Source organism: Carassius auratus, chromosome 17 (genome assembly GCF_003368295.1).
Source record: "Carassius auratus strain Wakin chromosome 17, ASM336829v1, whole genome shotgun sequence".
Lineage (NCBI taxonomy): Eukaryota > Metazoa > Chordata > Actinopteri > Cypriniformes > Cyprinidae > Carassius > Carassius auratus.
In genome coordinates this window covers 7351222-7372649 of record NC_039259.1, presented here as the reverse complement: position 1 = coordinate 7372649, position 21428 = coordinate 7351222, and the positions used below count along the sequence as shown (strand labels likewise).

At 38.5% G+C, this 21428-nt stretch overlaps 1 protein-coding gene across 1 annotated transcript in view; it reads left to right on the top strand.

Annotated features, from left to right (window-relative positions):
• LOC113117089 (E3 ubiquitin-protein ligase pellino homolog 2-like) overlaps positions 1-14562 on the top strand; it is a 34428-nt gene extending 19866 nt beyond the window's left edge. Inside the window, exons 3-6 of the mRNA XM_026285497.1 lie at positions 6928-7029; positions 7540-7737; positions 7997-8185; positions 11484-14562. Coding sequence (XP_026141282.1) covers positions 6928-7029; positions 7540-7737; positions 7997-8185; positions 11484-12074 — 1080 coding nt within the window. The 3' untranslated portion in view covers positions 12075-14562. The remainder of the gene's footprint in view (positions 1-6927; positions 7030-7539; positions 7738-7996; positions 8186-11483) is intronic.
• The last annotated feature ends 6866 nt before the right edge of the window (positions 14563-21428 follow it).

Below are 21428 nucleotides of genomic sequence, written 5' to 3'. Positions count from 1 at the left end.
GTTATTTTTATTCATCTTGTCAAAATACAAAATTAGTTGTTAACAAAGTAGGAAAAGCGTCACAGAGAATAAATACATAAATAGCCTACAACATCTGTCATTTAAAACGATAGGCTAAGCAAAATATGAAAGAAACAGAATTGAACTTACTTTAAGGACAGCGTCACCACTTCGGGTGTGCATTATTTCTAATAATTCATAGGCCTGTTGTTAGTTATTCTTTACCTATTCAGTTTGTTACAATATTGATATAGGACCTGTTATTGTGACGTAAGTTTCTTTGATAATATTCCTCCCTATAAACCTATATGAACTTTTACAATGCCCCTCATACTGCAAATAATGGTATAACATGGCAAAACTATGTAACTCTTTCACAAAGCATAGATAAACATACAATCATAGTTTGAAACGTATTACTTTGTGCATTGTGGATGCAATTTGGGAGTTGTAATTTTTTTTTTTTTGGTCAGTTGTATTATACAACTGCTTGTGAGCTTTCATTTGGTCCCTCAGACCAGAATCCCTAAATGTTTTTCAGTCACACACTGTAATTTTCTATAGAACTGTGTTTAGTTATTTTTAAATGTAGGCTTGTTTTGTCATTTTAAAAAGGAAGAATGTGATATATTTGTAATATGTTTGTTTTACACAAAAACACAGGCTCCATAATTAAAGTACCATGAACGCAAGGAATGTTTTCTTCTCGCCATGAAACTAGCTGGCATGCTATATTTTTGGGAAGGTTTTGTTACTGTTGGCTGCTTATTATCCATCCGCAGTGCCTCGTCAGAGCTGAAAATAGCCCAGCGCACAGTCATATGTGAATCACGCTGCTCTTTGGGGTCACGGCGCTCTGAGGTGGAAGGCCTTTCATGGCTCCCGGCATGGGTCTGAAAGGGTTAACCAAAAAAAACGACCAGTTCTCCTCTCCAGCAGTGACACAAGTGCAGCTGCATCATTGTAATGTTAAAGTTGAACAAAGAACAGGCTCGGTGACTACTCACAGTGCGTCTACAAGCTCCTTTCAGATAATGGGTCACAAAACTATTTCAAGAACAATATGTGATTGTTCATGGATGTCTGAGAGGTTTCTGCAGAGGTTAGAGTTGTTGCCACTTGCATTGAAGGCTGTCCAGTGCTGATGGAGGGTACAGTTGAATTGGATCCTGTGGCTTGGGGTTGGTGGCCACTGCATCTCATCTCATCGTGTGTTTACAACAAATGCGATGCCCAAGCTGCTCCGGCGTCTCACAGATGGAGCTGCTTCATACACCATGTTGCTCAACGGGTGCGGCTCCACCAGGTCTATTGTTTGGGGGCTTTTCTGTAGCTTTTGTGGCCCACTGTAAAACAGGGGTGGGATGTGGGGGATGGATAGATGGACCCCCTGTTGATATCTGGCAGTGAGCGTGGAGAGCTGCCCACTCTTTGTTCCACTTTACTATGGACACAAATGCGCCACCAACAATAACGTCCCACATTTTAAACTGGAAGCTGGTCATACACGAACTATGTGTCTCGTCACAACAAAATCAAAATAGCTTTGGGACTATATTTGGATGGGATAGATAAAAATGATGCAGTACAGTGATATGCTGTAAAAAAAAAAAAAAAAGTGTATATATCCAGACTAGTATGTGTAAGGTCTCTGTTTCTAATGCTAAAATATAATTATTGTTGGGATTTAATGGATTATAAGACAGTCCCTCCAGAAAAATGCGATTATGAGATCGCTTGATTTAATGCATAATCAGCCAAAGGCCGCATATTTATGCGGGGTCGCATTTTTTCAAATACGCCGCTCTTTTGCCGCATAAAATTACCGATTTCAGAAAGCAAAATATGCAGGGCTAGCATGATTTCATAATCCCTGTATTTTCATTGCAAAAAACTCACATATATATTAGCAGAAAGTTGAAAAATGTTGCGTTTACTTCACACAAGTAAAGCGCCATTTTCCCCTATTGCCATGGGAACCTTATGAAGTGATATAATTACGTGACTTGAACATCATCTGCAAACCCCGCGGTGAAACCAGGGTGAAACTTGAAGCGCGCAAATCAATCTTATTTGCCAACAAAAATAAGCGCAAAAGAACACGGAAAGCAGTTTCCCGATTTGTTACATTACAGTGGAGCCAAATTATATTGCGAGAACTTGCGAAAACTGCGGTTTGATGAAATGGAGAAAAAAAGGTGATTCACCCAACACCCCCTTCCCACTAGGCAACTAACACTGTTGTAGTTTCATTCAGAAGTTAATTATATTAGTAGTATGTAAAATAATTTACGTTGCAGTAAGAGATTGCAACTTAAATATTCTGGATTTAGTATGCTCGCTTATCATAGGAAGTAATAAGAAATAACTCTTTACATTAAGGTAGTAGCCTAGTGAGAAAAAGGTGTTGGGGGAATCACCTTTTTTTCTATTTTTCATCAAACCGCAGTTTTTGCAAGTTCACGCAATTTCATCGCAGAAATTGCAAAAATATCCTGCATATTCCATCGCATTTTTTAAGAAAACGTGCCGCAAAATCAAGGATTTTTGCCCGCAACAATCACAAAAATAATCTGCGTTTTTCTGGAGGGACTGATAAGATAGATCGCACAAAAGTTTCATCAAAAGCAAGTCTTTGGGAACAAATAGAAACGTATTAAAATCAGTAACAACCGAGACCGTGGAAAAGTACATGAATGAATACAAGGAAGAATATTTCTGTTTATGAACCATAATTGTATTCATGAAGAATTTCTTTGCTAAATCAAAAATCTATATTTTCAAATACTGTGGATTTTTCCTCCATCACATTCTGTTTTGATGCACACTTGCACCCTGTATTGTTTGAAGTTTAATGGTGATGTGCAACATATGCATGACTTGCAGTTTGTAAAATAGTAGTGTTAGTTGTAGTTTGTAGTGTTCCTGTGGCTCAAGTGGTAGAGCATTGTGTTAGCAGCACAAGGTTGTGGGTTCGATTCCCAGGGAACACCTTAGGTAAAAAATGTTAGCCTGAATGAACTAAGTCACTTTGGATAAAAGCGTCTGCTAAATGCATACATTTTTAAAATGTAGAGGATAAGTTGAAAATGTAAGTATATGCACTGAAGAAAACCAATATAAAGGACATTAATTGGTGTACATTTGTAATCTGTCAGCACCTGACGTGGGCAACTAGTTCATCTTAAAGTCTACTTTATGAGTCTCTTTAAAGCATTTAAAAGCACTCCCAAGGCTGGGGGCAACTCACTCATTCATTTGTTCATTTTAATAAATATATATATAATATTTTATTTAAACATTTTTAAGCTTGTACAAGTTTATGCTGGGACTTTAAAACATTCTTGATCAACTCAAACCGGTTGTTGAAATTTGATCTTTCACCCAATTATCTGTTAAAACATGGTTCGGAAGAAGTCTCCAATTTGTGGAAATGATCATACTAATAAAGCACAAAATTAAGCGCATTTTTGAAAAATGATTTCAGTATTCATGTTTATGTACAAACATTAATTTGGATTTTGAGTGCTTTGTGTATATATTGGCTAGTTCTATAACAGACTCACCCAGCATGACGGTTTAGTCTGGGTTATTACAGGACATCTGTGGGGCGTGAAATTTTGGCTTTCCGCTTGCATATGTGAAATGTTTGTGACCTCCGCTGTTATTTAGAACAGTGTTATGTGCATGAGCGTTCACACAGTCCTGTGCTCGCCGTGTGAACAGACACTGAGTTTTAAACCCCATAATGCACTGGGCTATGTTTTACAGATACAAACCACCTTCTTCCTCTCTTGGCTGTGTTTTTCCATTGTTGCACACTAGTGTAGTAACCATGACCCAGTTTCCACTCCCTCTTGAGCACACGTGATAGAGATGTGGGTAATTTGGAAATCACAGATTAGAGGAGAGAAAGGGTGAATTGGGAAGCGAGAAATAAGCACACTGGGAAATTGACTGCCTTTAAACACTGCAATGCTGTGGTTTGTCTCAAGCCACCATAATAGTGTTCACACACAATGCGTTTTGTAGAGAACTCGATTTGTATTGCAATTCAGATCATGTATGCACACGACAGCTAATTTTATTACTTCATTTAGCAGAGCTGATATAGAGTAGTCCTCAAACTATACTCATGTGATGTTTCTTACACTCTTGACATGAATCATGTATGATTTATTTATAACAAGCTGCATATGACAGCTGTCTGAGTAATGAATGTTTGATGGGGTGTGTTTCACATAGACACTAAAACGCTCAAATTGCATGTTTGTTACAGTGGCATTTTAGTTTTGGACAAACTTTATATATATACAAAGGTCAGAGTTATTAGTAGTGCTGCTTTCTAACCTTTTCAAACTTCCGGGTTTAGTGGAGTAAAGGGCATATAATATCATGTGAGGCCATAGCAAATGTTATTGTTGCCTTCCTGTATTGTACATGTTAATGAATTTCCAAATAGGAGAAGATAGAAAGCTGAACCGGAGACAGTACATACTGCATGTATCTACCTGTAATTTGTGGTTGCTTGTTTTTTCTCATTACCCTTGCAGTCACTTCCTTATTTAAAGGGATAGTTCACTCAAAAAAGAAAATTATGTGTCATTAATTACGCTCATGTCGTTCCAAACCCATAAGACATTCAAAGCAGAAATTATTATATTTTTGATGCATTCCGAGAGCTCTCTCACCCTCCCATAGACCGCAGGGATCCTTACACCATCAAGTCTCAGAAACATAGCAAGGAGTTTGTTAAAATAATTAATGTGACATCAGTGGTTCAACTGCTATGAAAATACTTATTGTGCACAAAGAAAACAAAAATAACGACTTTATTAAAAAATTAGTCTCCTCCGCGTCACCCTATAGAGCTATTTTGGAGAGTATCACATACATGAACAACATATGTACGCAGATCCCTGCAGTCTATGGGAGCGTGAGAGAGCTCTCGGAATATCTTAGGGTGCTTTCACACCTTCCTCATTTACTTCGGTTGAATCATACCAGAGTTCGTTTCCCCCTTTGGTGCGGTTCGTTTGGGCAGGTGAGAAAGCAGATCAAACTGCAAAAAGTACTTATCATTTTTGGACTAAACCAGCTGCCGTAGTCCGCTGCGTTGTTCATTATGGGATGAGGAAGTGTTTGTTGACAGTTTGCACTTTAGCATGGCAGCTCGTGGACAAACTTGGAGTAGTGAGGAGGTGCGGAGCCTCATAGAAACGAGCATGTCAGAGTTAAGAAGAATTAATGCACGCCTCCGCTTGAAGTTACGAGTGTGCCGTTTGCAGTGCATTAGAACGTTGTTTTCAAGCCGCATCCGCTCTTCATTATAGAAATCTGTGTTTGCATTTTGTGGTGTATACAAACAATGTAATCGATTATGGCCAGGGACAAAACCAGCCCGTGCAGTCATCACTCCATAGTTGTGTTGTGTTGTATCAGTGTTGTTTGCTGGCTTTTCCTCTTATGTTGGAATTTTCCCGCACGTAAATTCTGACCAATCGAAAAGCAGTTTAGGAAATACATCATGGCCAATGAGTGATGTGGACGTTGTCATGTGACTGCATTTTGGTTCATTTCAACTGGTTCGGACCAAAGCAATCAGTGTGGTCTGAAACAGAACCAAAAAAGCTGAAAAGCTGAAAGATGCTACAATGTATAATTGTTTGCCCTTGGTTCGGACCAAATGAACCGAATTCGAGATGTGGAAGCACCCTTAATTTGTGTTTCGTAAATGAACGGAGATCTTATGGGTTTGGAACGACATAAGGGTGAGTCATTAATGACACAAATTTCATTTATGGGCGAACTAACCGTTTAAAGCCCAATGTAAAGGTGTAAAGCAACAGCGAGTTCTTGTTAAGACTGCTAAACGGTTGTCAAAATGAGTACTTCTCATGCAATATTAAGTCTAATTTAATTATTAAAGCAAACAACTTTATAGCTAATAAGTAATGGATCCGTCAGCTTACTTGGGTTATGAGCCAAAAATAATGTTTCTTTTTTTGCACGTTTTCCTTTTACCAGATAAAATGACAGGGATGTCACGAGATCCGATACAACGGTACCAATTTGGTATAAACATTTTAAAATCCTGTTGGTATGCTTTTTTTTTTTTTTTTTTTCAGTAGGATGCAACAGAGTAGCGACTAGCGAGTCTGTAGTTCTTCTGGAACCTGGAAGTGTTTCAGTCGGTCCTCAAAGGGTTAAGATTAAGAAGAAGAAAAAACGGCTAAAAAACCACACAGAAGAACCACACGTGGAAGACTGCGACGATATGTGAATATGATTGTGTGAGATTTAAATGAGCATGCAGTGCTGAAAACACGAGTGCTGCACATGATCTCACACACACACACACACACACACACAAAGTTTGACAGCTTACCACTGGTTCATTTGTTGTGTATCCATCTGCAAATTATCCTTATCAACATTATTTGCTAATATTATTGGTTTAGATGTTTGTTAATGGTTTCAAAAAATATTTTCAGCCTGCCAGTGTCAGTGAATTTAAACTAATGCTTGCATTCAGAGTATAGATGTGTGTGTGTGTGTGTGTGTGTTATTTGAAGGCCAAGTGCCACTAATGTTGTGTTTTTGTCATTTGAAATAAGAGTTAATGTTTAAGTATTATTGCTATTTTTTTTTCCTGTGGTATCGACTTCCACTCGTGGTATCAGTACTGCTTGATTGTTGGTATTGAGACTCTCTAGTAGGAACTTGGCAACAGCATTAAAATCACACTAAAAGCTTTAGGAACTACATAACAATGCCCTGGAATTGTGGCAGCGTGTTTTTCACCGGAAATCATCATTAATGTTTTCATAAAGTGTAAAAATCTAGTAATGTGTTTGAAAAGCGTCCTCTGTGTGCCACTGTAGCAGGAAAGCCTCTCTGACAGATGCTTCTGTTGTGTTGTGACAGGCGGTCAACTGTAAGGGCCAGCACAGCATCTCCTACACGCTGTCCAGAAACCAGACGGTGGTGGTGGAGTACAGCCACGACAAAGACACAGACATGTTCCAGGTACCACTTTCAAATCTGAATGTCCACAGATGAGCCTAATTCAGTTTCTGCCTGTTGTCTTTCTCTATATTTTGAGGTCTGATTTCCACCAGAGCTGATCAAGATCCCTGATATGGGACCGTTTTATCAACTCCCCCAGTCACGTGCTCAAGTTTTTCTTTTATGGGGGGTGGGGGAGAGTTCATACGGATTGAGGCAAATAGGAAGAAAAGCAAAAACAGGAACCAGCAGCAACCCACAGGGACAAAACAGAAACTGTCTCTATGAAAAGGAAATCAAGTGGAGACCGTTGCATCTTTATTTCAGTACAAGTATTTATAAACAGGATTTAGTGCAGTGAGCACCTCTCTATTCTTGGGATTTTCCACCCCACTTTTAAAACAAGTCCCAGCACATGCATGACTGTTTTTCATCCTGTTTACTATTGTTTTCTCCTAAAACTGTCATGACATGGAATATAATTTATTATGTAGTTGGCTGAGAAGCTTGAATTCTTCTTTTGTACGTCAGATTGGACGATCAACGGAGGGCCCTATTGACTTTGTGGTGACTGACACCGTGTCAGGTGGAGGGGACGGTGAGGACACACCCATCACTCAAAGCACCATCTCCCGCTTCGCCTGCCGGGTGGTGTGTGAACGTAACCCGCCCTACACCGCGCGCATCTACGCTGCAGGCTTCGATACATCCAAGAATATATTTCTGGGAGTAAGTGTGTTTTCTTGCCTGGTCTTGAAATGGAATCGTCACAAGTTCCAAGAGCCTTTATTAAGCTTTCGTTTATATATACTTGTGTATGTGGTGTCTGGGGAAGTATCCACTTCTGCTGATCCAGTGGAACTGATCTAAACTTACCTGGTAAATATAGGTGTGTCCGGCGAACTGGAATGAGTCACCCATGTGTAACTAAAAAGAGAGCGCAGCGCATTAATTTTTGTTTATGTATAGTAATTACGTCTCTCTGTAGGAGAAAGCAGCCAAATGGAAGAATCCAGATGGTCACATGGACGGCCTGACAACCAATGGTGTGCTAGTCATGCACCCGCGGGACGGGTTCACAGAGGAGTCCAAGCCTGGCGTGTGGAGGGAGATATCAGTGTGTGGAGATGTTTACACACTGAGAGAAACACGGTCCGCTCAAACTCGAGGCAAACTGGTTAGTACGTCAGCTGCATCTGCTCAGTATAGCTCACAGTGAAACCAATCATCAGCTCACTCACACTTCCTTCAAACTGCAGAACCATCAAGACTTCATTATGTGAACTGCTGATCAGAACTAGGGCTTCAGTCCAGGGTCAGGAAGTTCCACACTATATAGATGAAACATGACTAGTGTAGCAGTGAAGCTTCTGGGATGGCAAGGTCTTGTTCTTCAGATCATGGTAAGGATGACTGTTGAACTGAAGATTAAAGAGGACCCCCTACCATGCCCCGACCAGGACACTCTGCTCTCACTGACGTACTCTAGATCAAGTTGTTTACTTTTAAGTACTTATGTATATTATGTCTTGAGCTTTATATTAAACCATTTCTTGGTTTCTTAGCAGCGGAGGTGCTCATAGCTGGGTAAACATCTATAGCGGTGTGTGGGAGACTACATCAAATATATTTTATTCCCATTTGCTCAAAATAGCTATATTGTTAACATTACCGTATTTTAAGTCGCACTTTTTTTCATAGTTTGGCTGGTCCTGCGACCTATATTCAGGTGCGACTTAATTATCAAAATTAATTTGACATGAACCGAGAGAAATTAACAAATAGAAAACATTACCGTCTACAGCCGCGAGAGGGCGCTCTGTGCTGCTCAGTGCTCCTGCAGTCTACACTGAAGACATAGAGCGCCCTCTCGCGGCTGTAGATTGTAATGTTTTCTCTGTTCTTGGTTCTAAATAAATGCGACTTTTATATATGTTTTTTTCCTCATGACATATTTTTGGACTGATGCAACTCATACTCAAGTGTGACTTATAGTCCGAAAAATACGGTATATAACTAGTGTTTTCACGACTTTCAAAAAGATGGGAAAAAATGGAGGGAGTATGATAACAGAAATCTGTAGAGAAAACTGTCAAATGAACCTTAACTCCCGTAGACCCTGTATAAGGAACAACCTCACAGCAGCGTCAACTTGTCATTTAAAGCAAGTTTAGTCATTTAAAGTCTTACAAGTCTGAAGTGTCAATTTTTGAATCAAAGTGTCACCTGAAAGCTGAATAAATATGCTTTACATTGATGTATGGTTTATTAGGATCTGACAATATTTGGCCGAAATACAACTATTTAAAAATCTGAAATCTGAATCTAAATATTGAGAAAATCGCCTTTAAAGTTGTCAAAATAAATTCTTAGCAATGCATATTACTAATCAAAGATTAAGTTGTGATTTAAATTTTGGGTAGGAAATTTACAAAATATCATGGAACATGATCTTTACTTAATATCTTAATGATTTTTGGCACAAAAGAAAAATCAATAATTTTGACCCATAAAATGCCTTTTTAGCTACTGCTAAAAATCTATCCCAGTGACTTCAGACTGGTTTTGGGTTCCAGGGTCACTTATAATACAAAGTAAAGTCTTATCAATGTGCATTCATTAAAAAAATCTAAATATAAAAATTATTTTTAATATTCCAGATGCTGATGATTCAGTATAATGTCGCAGTCTGTGAAAAAGTTTCATATTTAATTTTTTTACCACTTAACTTAAATCCTTATAATAGTTTTAATGCATTATGCACCTTATCCATTGTTCAATCTCATTGATAATACATTATAACACTTACAAATTCATTGTTACACTATGCAGTTTAAATTTGGTAATTTATATTAATGCAAGGCACATTATGAATTATTTTTAATGCATCATACCCTTTAATAACCCTTTGTAATGTTTGACAGCTAAAAAGAAAGCAAAGCAATACTAGTTTGGCTGCTTGCAGCTGTGACACAAGCCTTACAGTATGTTTGAGTCTTTGAACCTCTAGCTCCTTCTGGAGGACAAATGTGGCTTTGCATGCATTGTTACCATACCTTACATTTCTATACCACAACAGCTGTTTCGCTAATAAAAACTCTTCTAAAAACATTAAATATTAACATATTTAACCAAGTGAGGTTTAATGTATATCTCATTTAAACAAAAGTTTACAGTATTAGAAACTGAAAAACAACATCCATCCACTCATCAAACAGCTTGTCCTCCGTATGATTGCAGAGCCGGTGCTATGAGCAGTTTAGTGTCTCTAGTTCAGCTCTGCATGTATGTCATGAGGATTGTGGGGTAAACTGGACCCAGATGAAACCCACGAAGACACGGGGAGAACATGCAGTCACCGATAGTGATTTTCCACTGACCGTGTTCTCAAGTCATTCTGTGCATTTGCACTGCAAGAAAGAGGGCTGTAAAGAAAAGAAGAAAAAACACACAAACAGTGACCTGTACAGATGCATTTATGTAGCAAATCAACTTTATCAGTGAATAGTTAAGGTTGTTGTAACCAAATCAATGTAATGTGTCAGTGACTAGTTATTCAGACGCTATTGGCTACATGCTGCTTACAATTAAGGCAGACTATTACAGCCCATAGCTAATCTATAAACTGTGTAATAAGACTTTGTGGCCAGCTCAGTGGAAAAATAATCTTAAAATGTCTTTCTGCCCTTCAGGTATTGTTATTGTAAGGCAAACTAGGTTCAAAGGTCAAGACAGACGTGAGAGCAAGACTTTGTGTTTATTATTTCTGTAATGGGAGCAGTTAACCAGTTTACTGAAAAGCCGTTGAATTTAAAGGGATAGTTCACCCAGTATTAAACATTACCCCATGATTTACTCAACCTCAAGGCATCCTAGGTGTATATGACTCAATTCTTTCAGATAAATACAATCAAAAAACATAAAAAGTGCTCTATACTGCTTTTATTTTGGGGGGGGGGGGGGGTTAATGAAGGCATTCTGATGCAAATCGACTGCTTTGTGTAAGAAAAATATCCATATTTAAAACTTTCTAAACTGTAATCTCTGGATTCCTGCACTCTTATATTAAAATCATCCGTCATTTTCCTTTTAAAAATCCTTGTTTTGTACTTCTAAGAGTTTACGCTGCGCCCACATCACCACAGGAACGCTACCATCTCGTGAACATGCGTACAACATTTGGCAGAAGCTAGAAATTACCATTTAGAAAGTTTTCAAATGTGGATATTTATCTTATACAAACGCCTCGTTCCACTTTAGAAGGCCTCTATTAATCCTCTGGAGCCGTGTGGAACACTTATGATGGACAGATACACTTTTTTGGGCTTCAAAATCTTGACCACCCTTCCCTGTCACAAACCTGGACTTGTCATTTGTCCAAGGTGTTTTCCCGCCTAAAGCCTCCAGTTTTCCCGCAACCCAACATGGGACATATGTTTCGTAAAATGATTTTGCATTGTTTGTTTTCTGCTCAGGTGGAGAGTGAGAGTAACGTGCTCCAGGACGGCTCTCTGGTTGATCTGTGCGGAGCCACGTTACTCTGGCGCACAGCCGACGGTCTTTTCCACACCCCCACTCAGAAGCACCTGGAGGCGTTGCGCCAGGAGCTCAATGCAGCCCGGCCTCAGTGCCCCGTGGGACTCAACACCCTGGCCTTTCCCAGCATGCAACGCTGCAGCCGTGCCCTGGCCAGTGGCCCCACCCAAGAGGACAAGCAGCCCTGGGTCTATCTTGCTTGTGGCCACGTTCACGGCTACCACGACTGGGGCCACCGTTCTGAACGCGACCCCAATGCTCAAAGAGAGTGTCCCATGTGCAGAACCGTGGGCCCCTACGTGCCACTCTGGCTCGGATGCGAACCAGCCTTTTACGTCGATACCGGCGCACCAACGTACGCCTTCGTACCTTGCGGCCACGTGTGCTCTGAAAAGTCAGCCCGCTATTGGGCGGAGATTCCTTTACCGCACGGCACCCACGCTTTCCACGCCGCCTGCCCCTTCTGCACTACCCAACTCAATCTGACCCAAAAGTGGGCGAAGCTCATCTTTCAGGAGCCTGTAGACTGAGAGTCTGGAGGAGGCGGACAGTGGATTATCGCCTAAATGAAGCAGAATCCAGTATGCTGAAGGACAGTTCGTAGAAGCTGTGACCGCAAGCTGTGAAACTCCCCTTGACTTATTTCATCTCCCGGCCTACAAGATGTCAATTCACACCAGCATTACCACATCACTCAGGAGATTGAATTCATTTCTACCCCTGGCTTTATACCCGAGGTGCTCTGTTTGGATCTTTTTTGGTAATAAACCTTCCTGTGGAGTTCTGTTGCTTTAATAATCCTTCCGGTGCTTTCCAAAGAACGTTAGATTTGGAGCTAAACAGTGCAGGATGGTCGGCGCCCCAGGACCAGGACTGACCATCCATTATTTTAAGTAGTTCAATGTGTGGGAACTCCCAAAGGACAGGATCCCATATCCCAAACTCCACTGTAGGCTTCTACGGGGATCCACTTGTTGGAGTAGTGATCTGGGAAATGCAATACTAAATTGGTTGTTCCCAAAGATGAACAAAAAAAAAAATTTTGATTTGTGTTTATACATTACATGAAGTGCTACCAAAACTCCTAAAGGAAAACTAATCGGCCACAGTGGAAGCTTCATTTTGGATGGTGCATTATTGATTTCGAGTGATCTGTCAGTTTATCCTAGTCCTCCGTTCACCCACTTCAATGATCTCGAGTATTTGGAAACGAACACATTTTGCTTTCTTTCGGGTCTCAAAGGTTAAGGATTTTAAGGTATTTTTATTCATGTACCAGGGTAACCGGTAACAAGATTAACAAAGGATGTTGCCAAATATTTCTGGAACTGACTATAGAGTTAGTAACTTAAATAGTTCCTGGTGTTCTTTTTTTTCCACTTCTTGAAAACTGTGTCCCAGATATTTTGGTACGGCTCATTGCTTGCCACTTGTTCATTTTTCCACATGTTGATATTGGTATACAATCAAAGTGGATGTGAAAATAGCTGACTTCTGCAGTCGGCGTCTAGACTTCTCCTAAATGTGGAAAACTCAATTGAAACGATGACGGTGAAGGTTTATGGTGTAAAGAAGCAGTGATCGCTTGATAACCATTTCTCATTGCTCAAAATTCTTCCTATTTCAACTGTTTTAGAAGTTTGTTATGAGATTTTATTCCACTATTTTCCTAACCTTAATACAGAGATGGTTTCTTATGCCTAAAAATAATTTTTACGGGGATGTGAAGAAGATATTTTTGGCGTACTGAAGGGGTATTTTTTTAAACGCTTGCATTTACAGAGGCTTTTTACTCACTGAAAAGTATTTTACTACACAATAGCCCATGTACAGTTTGTTTAAAAACAGATACTAATATATTTATTCAAATATGTGCTTTACTGTGTGGTAGGTGTCTGTATGAATGTATCGGCCTGAACAGCAACATCTGCTCATCGCTCCTTTATAAGTGCACGCTGCGTCTGGATGCTCAACCTGTGAACGGTCAAGAGTCAGATTTCTTTTATTGATGCTCAAGCCTTTGATCCTTTATCTGGTTAATGCTCGTGTTTGCAGAATAACCCAATGTTCCTCCCACACTCCATGTTAAATTCAGACCTAATATGAAATGTTAAAGGAACACTGTAAAATGAAACTGTATTTGTTAATGAAATGTTTTGTTCTCTCCTTTTTTTTAGATATACAAACAGTACCTGTGGTGTAAACACCTTGTGTGTTTATACATGCATTTAGAGGATGTTCCCTAGTGTTTTCTTGAAACCTAACATATCATGGTAAAATGTTCACACCAAAAGCCAGATGAACTCTGGATGGGGAGGATATTTACGTAAGCGAAGCTACTGTTCATTAACAATAATGCCGATGCGAGGCTCTTCCATGTGGAGTTAACTCAAATAAGGCCAATCTTTTTTTTTTTTTAAAGCACCAAAAATTATTTTGTGAAAAAGCTACTTTTGTATTTTGTTGAATTCCAGGGAGCACAATTCATGTGTAAACTATTGTATATTTCAGTTGTGCAACATTAGGTACAATAAACATTACACTACAGAGCGTTAGTGTTTTAATCGCAGCTTTGCAAGAATACAGTGTCCCAAAAATAAGCTTTTCACTACAAGTAGATAGTTTAACCCTTATGAAAGATCAACCTCTACACGAAAGAAACAACACTGATGTAATGCTTTTATACATGCACTCAATCTATTTGACATTTATGTATTGGATCATGCATAATACATCTGTTGCTTTTATTACTTCTGAGTCATTTACATTTTCTCTTTAATGTCCATTCAAAGCAGAATTGTTTTTCATGGGTCAAGCAGGAATAATCAAACTAACTCCTTTTGGTTCCACTTTGGAGCAACATGAATGTGTTTTTTCATTGTATGAAATACAGTACATCACTTATCTGCAGTAATGTAAAAAATATAAATAAATAATAATAGAATTTCTGAGTGGCTACCACTTCCATACATACTTGCTAATGTTAATTTCAGGCCTATAAAGAGTGTGTGTGTGCTTCCTCCTGCGACTCTTTCTTCAGTTGCTCTTGCATTACATCATCAAACCCATTATAAAGCTGAAAGTTCAACATTTAGTTCTCAACAAAATTAACTTTTTTTTTTTTTGAAGATAATGTTCAAAAAATGAAACTGATCTGATGTTGTGAGAGATGAAAATAAATATTTGATAAAGATAATTAAAATTAAGATGATTAAACGCTAGCTTCGTCCGTGTCAGTCACTTTTTTTAGCTGTATGTAGTAATTATTCACAGCCGCAAGAGGGTGCTGTAATCATATTTAATGAACTTGAAATATTGACACTGAATATATTTTCATGATCTGCAGAAACAATATGAATGCATTTATTAATGAAGACAGCATTTAAGAGTACATCAATTAATTGAACGTTTGAACTTTCACATTTTTACTGCAAGTTTTCATTTTTTTCCAATAATACATTTAAGAAAAGAGCAGTGCACCTTCATGAAGATATGCCATTCGGATTATAATAACCTTAACAACCTGAATCTGTGTTTTGAAACATACTAAACTACAAATAAATTACATGATAATTTAAAATGCATAGCATAAACATTTAACACCGGCGATAAAAAAGTAACCAATTGAACTACATTGTTATAGCTGTTCATTTTTAAAGGCTCACCTGCAGCTGTGCATGCTTCCTCTGTTTAAAACTCCCTGTGAATCTGAAAAAATGACACTAAAATCATATAATGGCAGCTGCATTATCCATCAAACAGGGATGACATATTCGTCCCTTTCAAATGCGCTCTCTCTGCAAATAAGGGCATATAAAAGGATTTCGGTTTTGAGCATGCCATTTAGCTGCTCTGAAAGGGAAGATCAGTGGGATGCCATGACTGCTAATTAACATTTCCTCCTGTAGATGCTGGGGAGATGGGATGTGTCTCTACTCTGACAGTCAGCGTAGTAAAGGTGACAGAGAGCTCGTTGGGAAATCTCTGCTTGGCTTGCCCCCCATTTAAGAGGGTTTATTAAAAATGACATAACGTCTGCATTTGTGATGAAGCTTACGGCTTGTCTTTTGTGGTTCCTGTGGAGCGTTATTTTGTATTCTCAAGTGTGATGTAATATTATATGCCTGAAAGGCCACCTCACCACACATCGAATGCCTGTCACAAACGGCGTAAATATGTGCACCTCTGTTCTCTCCTTATTTGAATGATGAAAATAAGATCAAGCCTAGCAGCTGGTCCCTTTCCTGTCTTTGCAGATGCAGTTCAGTAATAGTTTCTCCTGTGAGATCTGTGCATCCACCAAAACTGCTCGAGGCGTGATATGGAAAGCTTAAGCGAGGGCATATTGCACGATCGAGCTCAGAGAGAGAAAGAGAGAAGGTCTTTTTATTTGCTGCCTGCTGCTGTCTCCTTCAGGATGCCTGCCAGCTCAGACAGTCAACTGTTGAAGGATCAAAGCCGCAGAAAATCAAGACACGTCGCTCCGATCAGCAGTGTCAAGATTGTGACATCAAACCAAAATATGGAGAGCCGAGTCCTTTAGAAAAGGTGATTTCCAGACAATATTAGCTCTCTTTATCAATCTTTTGTGTACTTCATCTGGAAATTGATGATAATTACTGTGCAGTGAAGTGATCTTGTTCAAATTTGTTATTGTTTACTGTATGTAACATGGATGTTGTAATGTTAGACCAAAGCACCGTTATTATTTTGAGAGCTCTAATTGAGATAGAGAATGTGAAGCTTTTTTGTCCTCTATTAATTTGTTCAAACTAATTCAGTGATTTGAATGCACCTCTTCTACAACTGTCGTGATATCATAAAAAGTCAGAATAAAATTATTGAAAAGAAATGATTAAATATTATAAAATATATATAAATCAAAAAAAGTTTTTAATATTTTATATTGTACATACACAAAGTCATGTGGTCCAACCAATATTTAGAGAGCAAAAAAAAAAAGGAAATTATATCATAGAGAAGACCCTGCAAGGTCAAGAAGTCTAAGGTTATAAAAATTGATTTACTCTTAAAAAAACAAAACAAAAAAAACTTTTTTTTTTTTAATGTATGTGAACTCCAATGTATTAAAAGTGTTAATATATATATTTACTTTTTATTTACTGGTTACACCACAGAACATGTCATTGAATGTAACTTTTGGAAACCATATGTGACCCTGGGCCACAAAACCAAGTAGCATTTCTAAAAAATAGCCAAATATACATTGTATGGGTCAAAATTATAGATTTTTCTTTTATACCAAAAATCATAAAGATCATGTTCCATGAAGATGTTTTGTAAATTTCCTATCATAAACATATCAAAACTTATTTTTTGATTAGTAATATGCATTGCTAAGATCTTTATTGGGACAACTTTAAAGGCGATTTATTTATTTTTTGCACCCTCAGATTCCAGATTTTCAAATGGCTTTTTTTTTTTTATCTTAATATTGTCCAATCCAACGCAAAGCTTGTTTATTCAGCTTTCAGATGATATATGAATCCCTGTATTTTATTTTATTACCTTTATGACTGGTTTTGTGGTCCAAGGTCACATTTAAAAGCTTGTTAAAACCAAAACGATGAATAATAATAATAAAAAAAGAGTACAATTCATGTTTTAGATTTTCTTTATCATGGACACATATTGATACTTTTGGATACACAGTCCTGACCACATGAGGTCTTCTGTGAAGCAGAAAAATATCCCGAGGGAACGCTAATGGAGTTTCTATCATAATTTGGAACCAATCCTAAATGGGATAAAACAAGAATCCTCTCAGAATCAAATATGATCCTATTGGATGAACTGAAAATCCTAGTTTTCCATTTATTTTGTCAGAATGTCACTGTATGCAGCAGGAAGCTGGTTTGACCCCATGAGCTTCCAGATTGTGACAGATTCCTTCAGGGGGTTTTAAGGGCTAGTGGCGGGTGTCTCGGTACGGAAGGTGTTGACTGTTAAACTCTCTTACTCCTGCGGGGGGAAACAGGTTCAAGCATGCTTCGTCTCTCTGTTCTCCCTGTCCAGCGACCCGGTGAACTGGCAAAGCGATATGTGCCACAGGTGACTGGAGGCTGGAGGCCAAATGATCAATAGGACACTACATTCGGCGGGGTTGGTGTACTTGATATTCACCTCTTTCCCCCAGCGCGAGACCCCGAGAGATGATATGCAGATCATCGCCTGTAAATAAGAGATAGTACACGCGCGCACGCGAACACAACAAGGCGCGCGTTTGTTTCCCCCGCGCTCCTAATTTAGTAAACTTGGCAGTCGTTTTTAATCTCCCGGCAAATTGAAGCGGTAGGGGATCGTGGCAAGTGTTGGATGCATGTTATTAATTCCTCGCTATTTCTGTCTAGCGCAATTAGTCACTGTTTGCCGCTGAAAATGTCCCATTAATTATCTACGGCCTGTAAGCGGAGCTGCGCTCGTGGCTACTGTCTGAAGAGTCTGGTCCACATTCAGTGTCCTCACCTCTGAGAATGCTTGACGCTTTTAAAATACCTCTTTTATCGCGTTTAAACGCGTGATCTTTGCCTCGGTGTGAAAGAACGGCACGAGTCGTCTCAGTTTGTCTTCTGTTGTCATGATTGTTCACGAGCAGAAGGCGCAGAAGTCGAGTGCACCGCTGTTTCAGTAAAACGCGTGTGACGTCAGATTAAAGGTCTGAACATAATAACAGAGTTTCGTCTGTCATAGGAGCTGTTCCAGGTCATCTGAGAAAAAAAATTAAGGTGATACTGGGGCTTGTTGTGAGTCCAGTTGCAGAAATGCTTGTTTTCTCGATTATATCCCCGCTATGTTATTATCTAAGGCTTTACAAGGCCCCAACACTGCACATCTCTCATTTGTCTGACACACCCAATTCAGGTCTTGGAGTCTTTACTAATGAGCTGATGATTTGAAACACTTCTTTACAGGAATATAAAGTGGTGGCCAAAATAATACACTAGTATTTTCATGTGGTTTATGTTTAAACGCACCTGCAAAGCTACAGTATACTGTTAAAAGTTTTAGGCACTTGTGTAAAAATGCTGTAAAATGATGATGCTGTCAAAAAATTATGTTATAATACATTTTCTTTATAAAGTAACCTCTATTCACTACAATAAATCAACATTTGGTGTTGTCATCCTTTGTGTTTAAAACAGCTTTTGCCCTAGAAGTACTTGTGCATAGGTTTTCGGGTAGTTTTGCAGGTGGGTTTCTTGAAGCGTCTCGGAGACGCTGGCACAGTTCTTCTGGATCGAGTCTGTCTCTGTTCTGTTTCTTCACGTCTCTCCACACAGACTGATGATGATGAAAAGATCAGATCTCTGTGTGGAGCACTGGCTGCTGTCGGACAAAAATCTCACTGGATTATTATTACAATTCATGGCAAAATGAATGTTTGGAAATGTAAACTGATATTTCACTACAGCAAAAGATAGAAATGACTGACTTAAAAACCATTTTTTAGCTGCTGAAAATATAGTGTTCTAGTAATTTTGGCTAGGCCTGTTGTAAAAATGTTGTAATTTTAAATGATTAATTAAAATAAGAATTACATAAAACAAAAAATATATCATTTTTCCTTTGGCTGAATAGTTTTGTGTTTCAGAATTGCTTTACAGATTTAATTTGGCTGAAAACACAATAATTAATTGTGCAATAGTGTTGTGAAAAGTATTTTGGTCACACTTTACTTTAGGGACCGATTCTCACTAAACTCCTAATGTGTTGTTTATTAATAGTTATTAGTGTGGTTGTTAAGTTTAGGTCCTGGGTCAGATTAAGGGATCTAAAATATGTTCATGCAGAATAAGCTTATAATATGTGCTTTATAAGTACTAATAAACAGCAAATATCCTAGTAATATGCATGCTAATAATAAGCAACTACTTAATAGTGAGAATTGGTCCCTAAACTAAAGTGTTACCAATATTTTACATGCTTGAACATCACTTGATATCCTTAATAATATACTGACCAAGCGTGTTTTCAATTTTATCTCAACAATACCAATTCAAGTTTGCTTCTGCAAAACCATATTTGGATCTTTTACATCTATTTATACAGTTTCTTCCTTTCTTGTCCAATGATGAAACAAGCAGTTAGTCAGAAAGGCAGTGTATTTATAGGTCGAGGGCTCAAACACAAACACATCAGCAGCACTGAGTCCCTCGTCATCCCCCTCCTCGCTTCCCCTCTCTCTCTAATTCACAGCTCTGTGGCAGCAGTGGCATGCTCAGCTCCACAAGAGGACAAATGACTTTAATTACAGAGTAATTGCCGAGCGTTGTGTTAATTAAATCTTGATCAGTTTAAGTAACTGGATTGCTCCCACATTGAGCCCATGCTGTTATGTGCTGTCTCACTCTCCTTCGTGCACATCTTCAGTCACACACACACACACACACACACACACACACACACACACACAGCCTCTCCTCTACGTGTCTCTGTAACACAGCTCAAACCATTTTGGTGTTTCATTCTTTTCATTCATTTATCTCCATCGTTTTGGTTGGATTGCATCAAAATTGGTTAAAACTCAGTTAATAATATATTAGGATTCATAAACTGAAAACATATATATTTTACAGCAGTTATTAATCCAGATGAATGTTATTTCATAAATATGCTATTATTCAATATACACAACCTTTTGAAAGTTTGAGATGCATGTTTTTGAAAGACGTTTCTAATGCTCACCAAGGTTGCATTCATTCTTCAAAACTAGTAAAAACTAATATTATTGGAATTGAAAATAACGGTTTTCTACTGTTATCTATTTTAAAATAAAATGTATTTTTGTGATGACAAAGCTGAATTTTCAGCATGGTTACTTCGGTGTCACAGGACACTTCAGAAATCATTCTAATATGCTGATTTAGTGCTCAAGAAACATTTCTGATTATTATATGTTGAAAACAGTTATGTTGCTTATTTTTACGAGGGAAAAGCATTAACAATGGAAAAAAACAACAACTTAAAAATCTCTAGATGGTATATATCTTCACAATACACTCTTATTTTAATGCTTTCTCAATTAAGAAACCCTATTTTTTCCCCTGTAGGGTTTATTAAAGGGTTTGTTGCAATCGGCTGCTGGTCATTTGCGAAAATGCCATAACAAACATGATAGAAGCAGAATCAAGACTGTGGCATCTACTGCAATTTCAGATACATGCATTATCTTTAGGTTCCTGTTGCTTTGGCCAAATTGAATCCTCTTATTTTAATTGGCCGCCGTTAGGTGTTCTGCTCGAGGCATTTCCAAGCAGCCCTTGCTTTTGTTGTGTCTCATTCTCCAGGCCCCACCAACGAATATTAATCACAATTGTCCTAATCTCTGGGATTTTAATTGGAGTGCTTTGTAAACCACAAGGAGGTAAACAGAAGACAAAGGTGGCCTAAACGCACCTTGAATAGGTTGGTGTGCGCAAGGATCGCCTTTTTTGTTTCGTGTTGGCTTTCGAGAAACCGAAATCCCAATAAACTATATATCATCACATGCTTGTCTCAGAGATTGTAAAAAGCTTGTCTGATAGAGCTGCATGTTAATAAAACAGGGTGTAGTAACACACAGCACACACTACATAAGAGACGTATTGCATTTACCACTGCAATTAATCTGTTTCAGACCGAATCCTTTCATTGCTTTGCATATTTGTGTAGCGAACACAGAGGATCATGGGATTTCTCTCTACAGATTTTAAAGGGCTTTATTGAAAATCCACTTGTTTGCTAGGCTCTTGGGTTTAGATTAAAACAGACTGTCAGTGTACAGTAAGTAAGCAGATAGTAAGCAACAGGCTGGAGCTGAAACATATTGCAATGAGTGGCGGGTTTATCTGTGATTTAGGAAAACCTAATCCAGTTTTCACTGA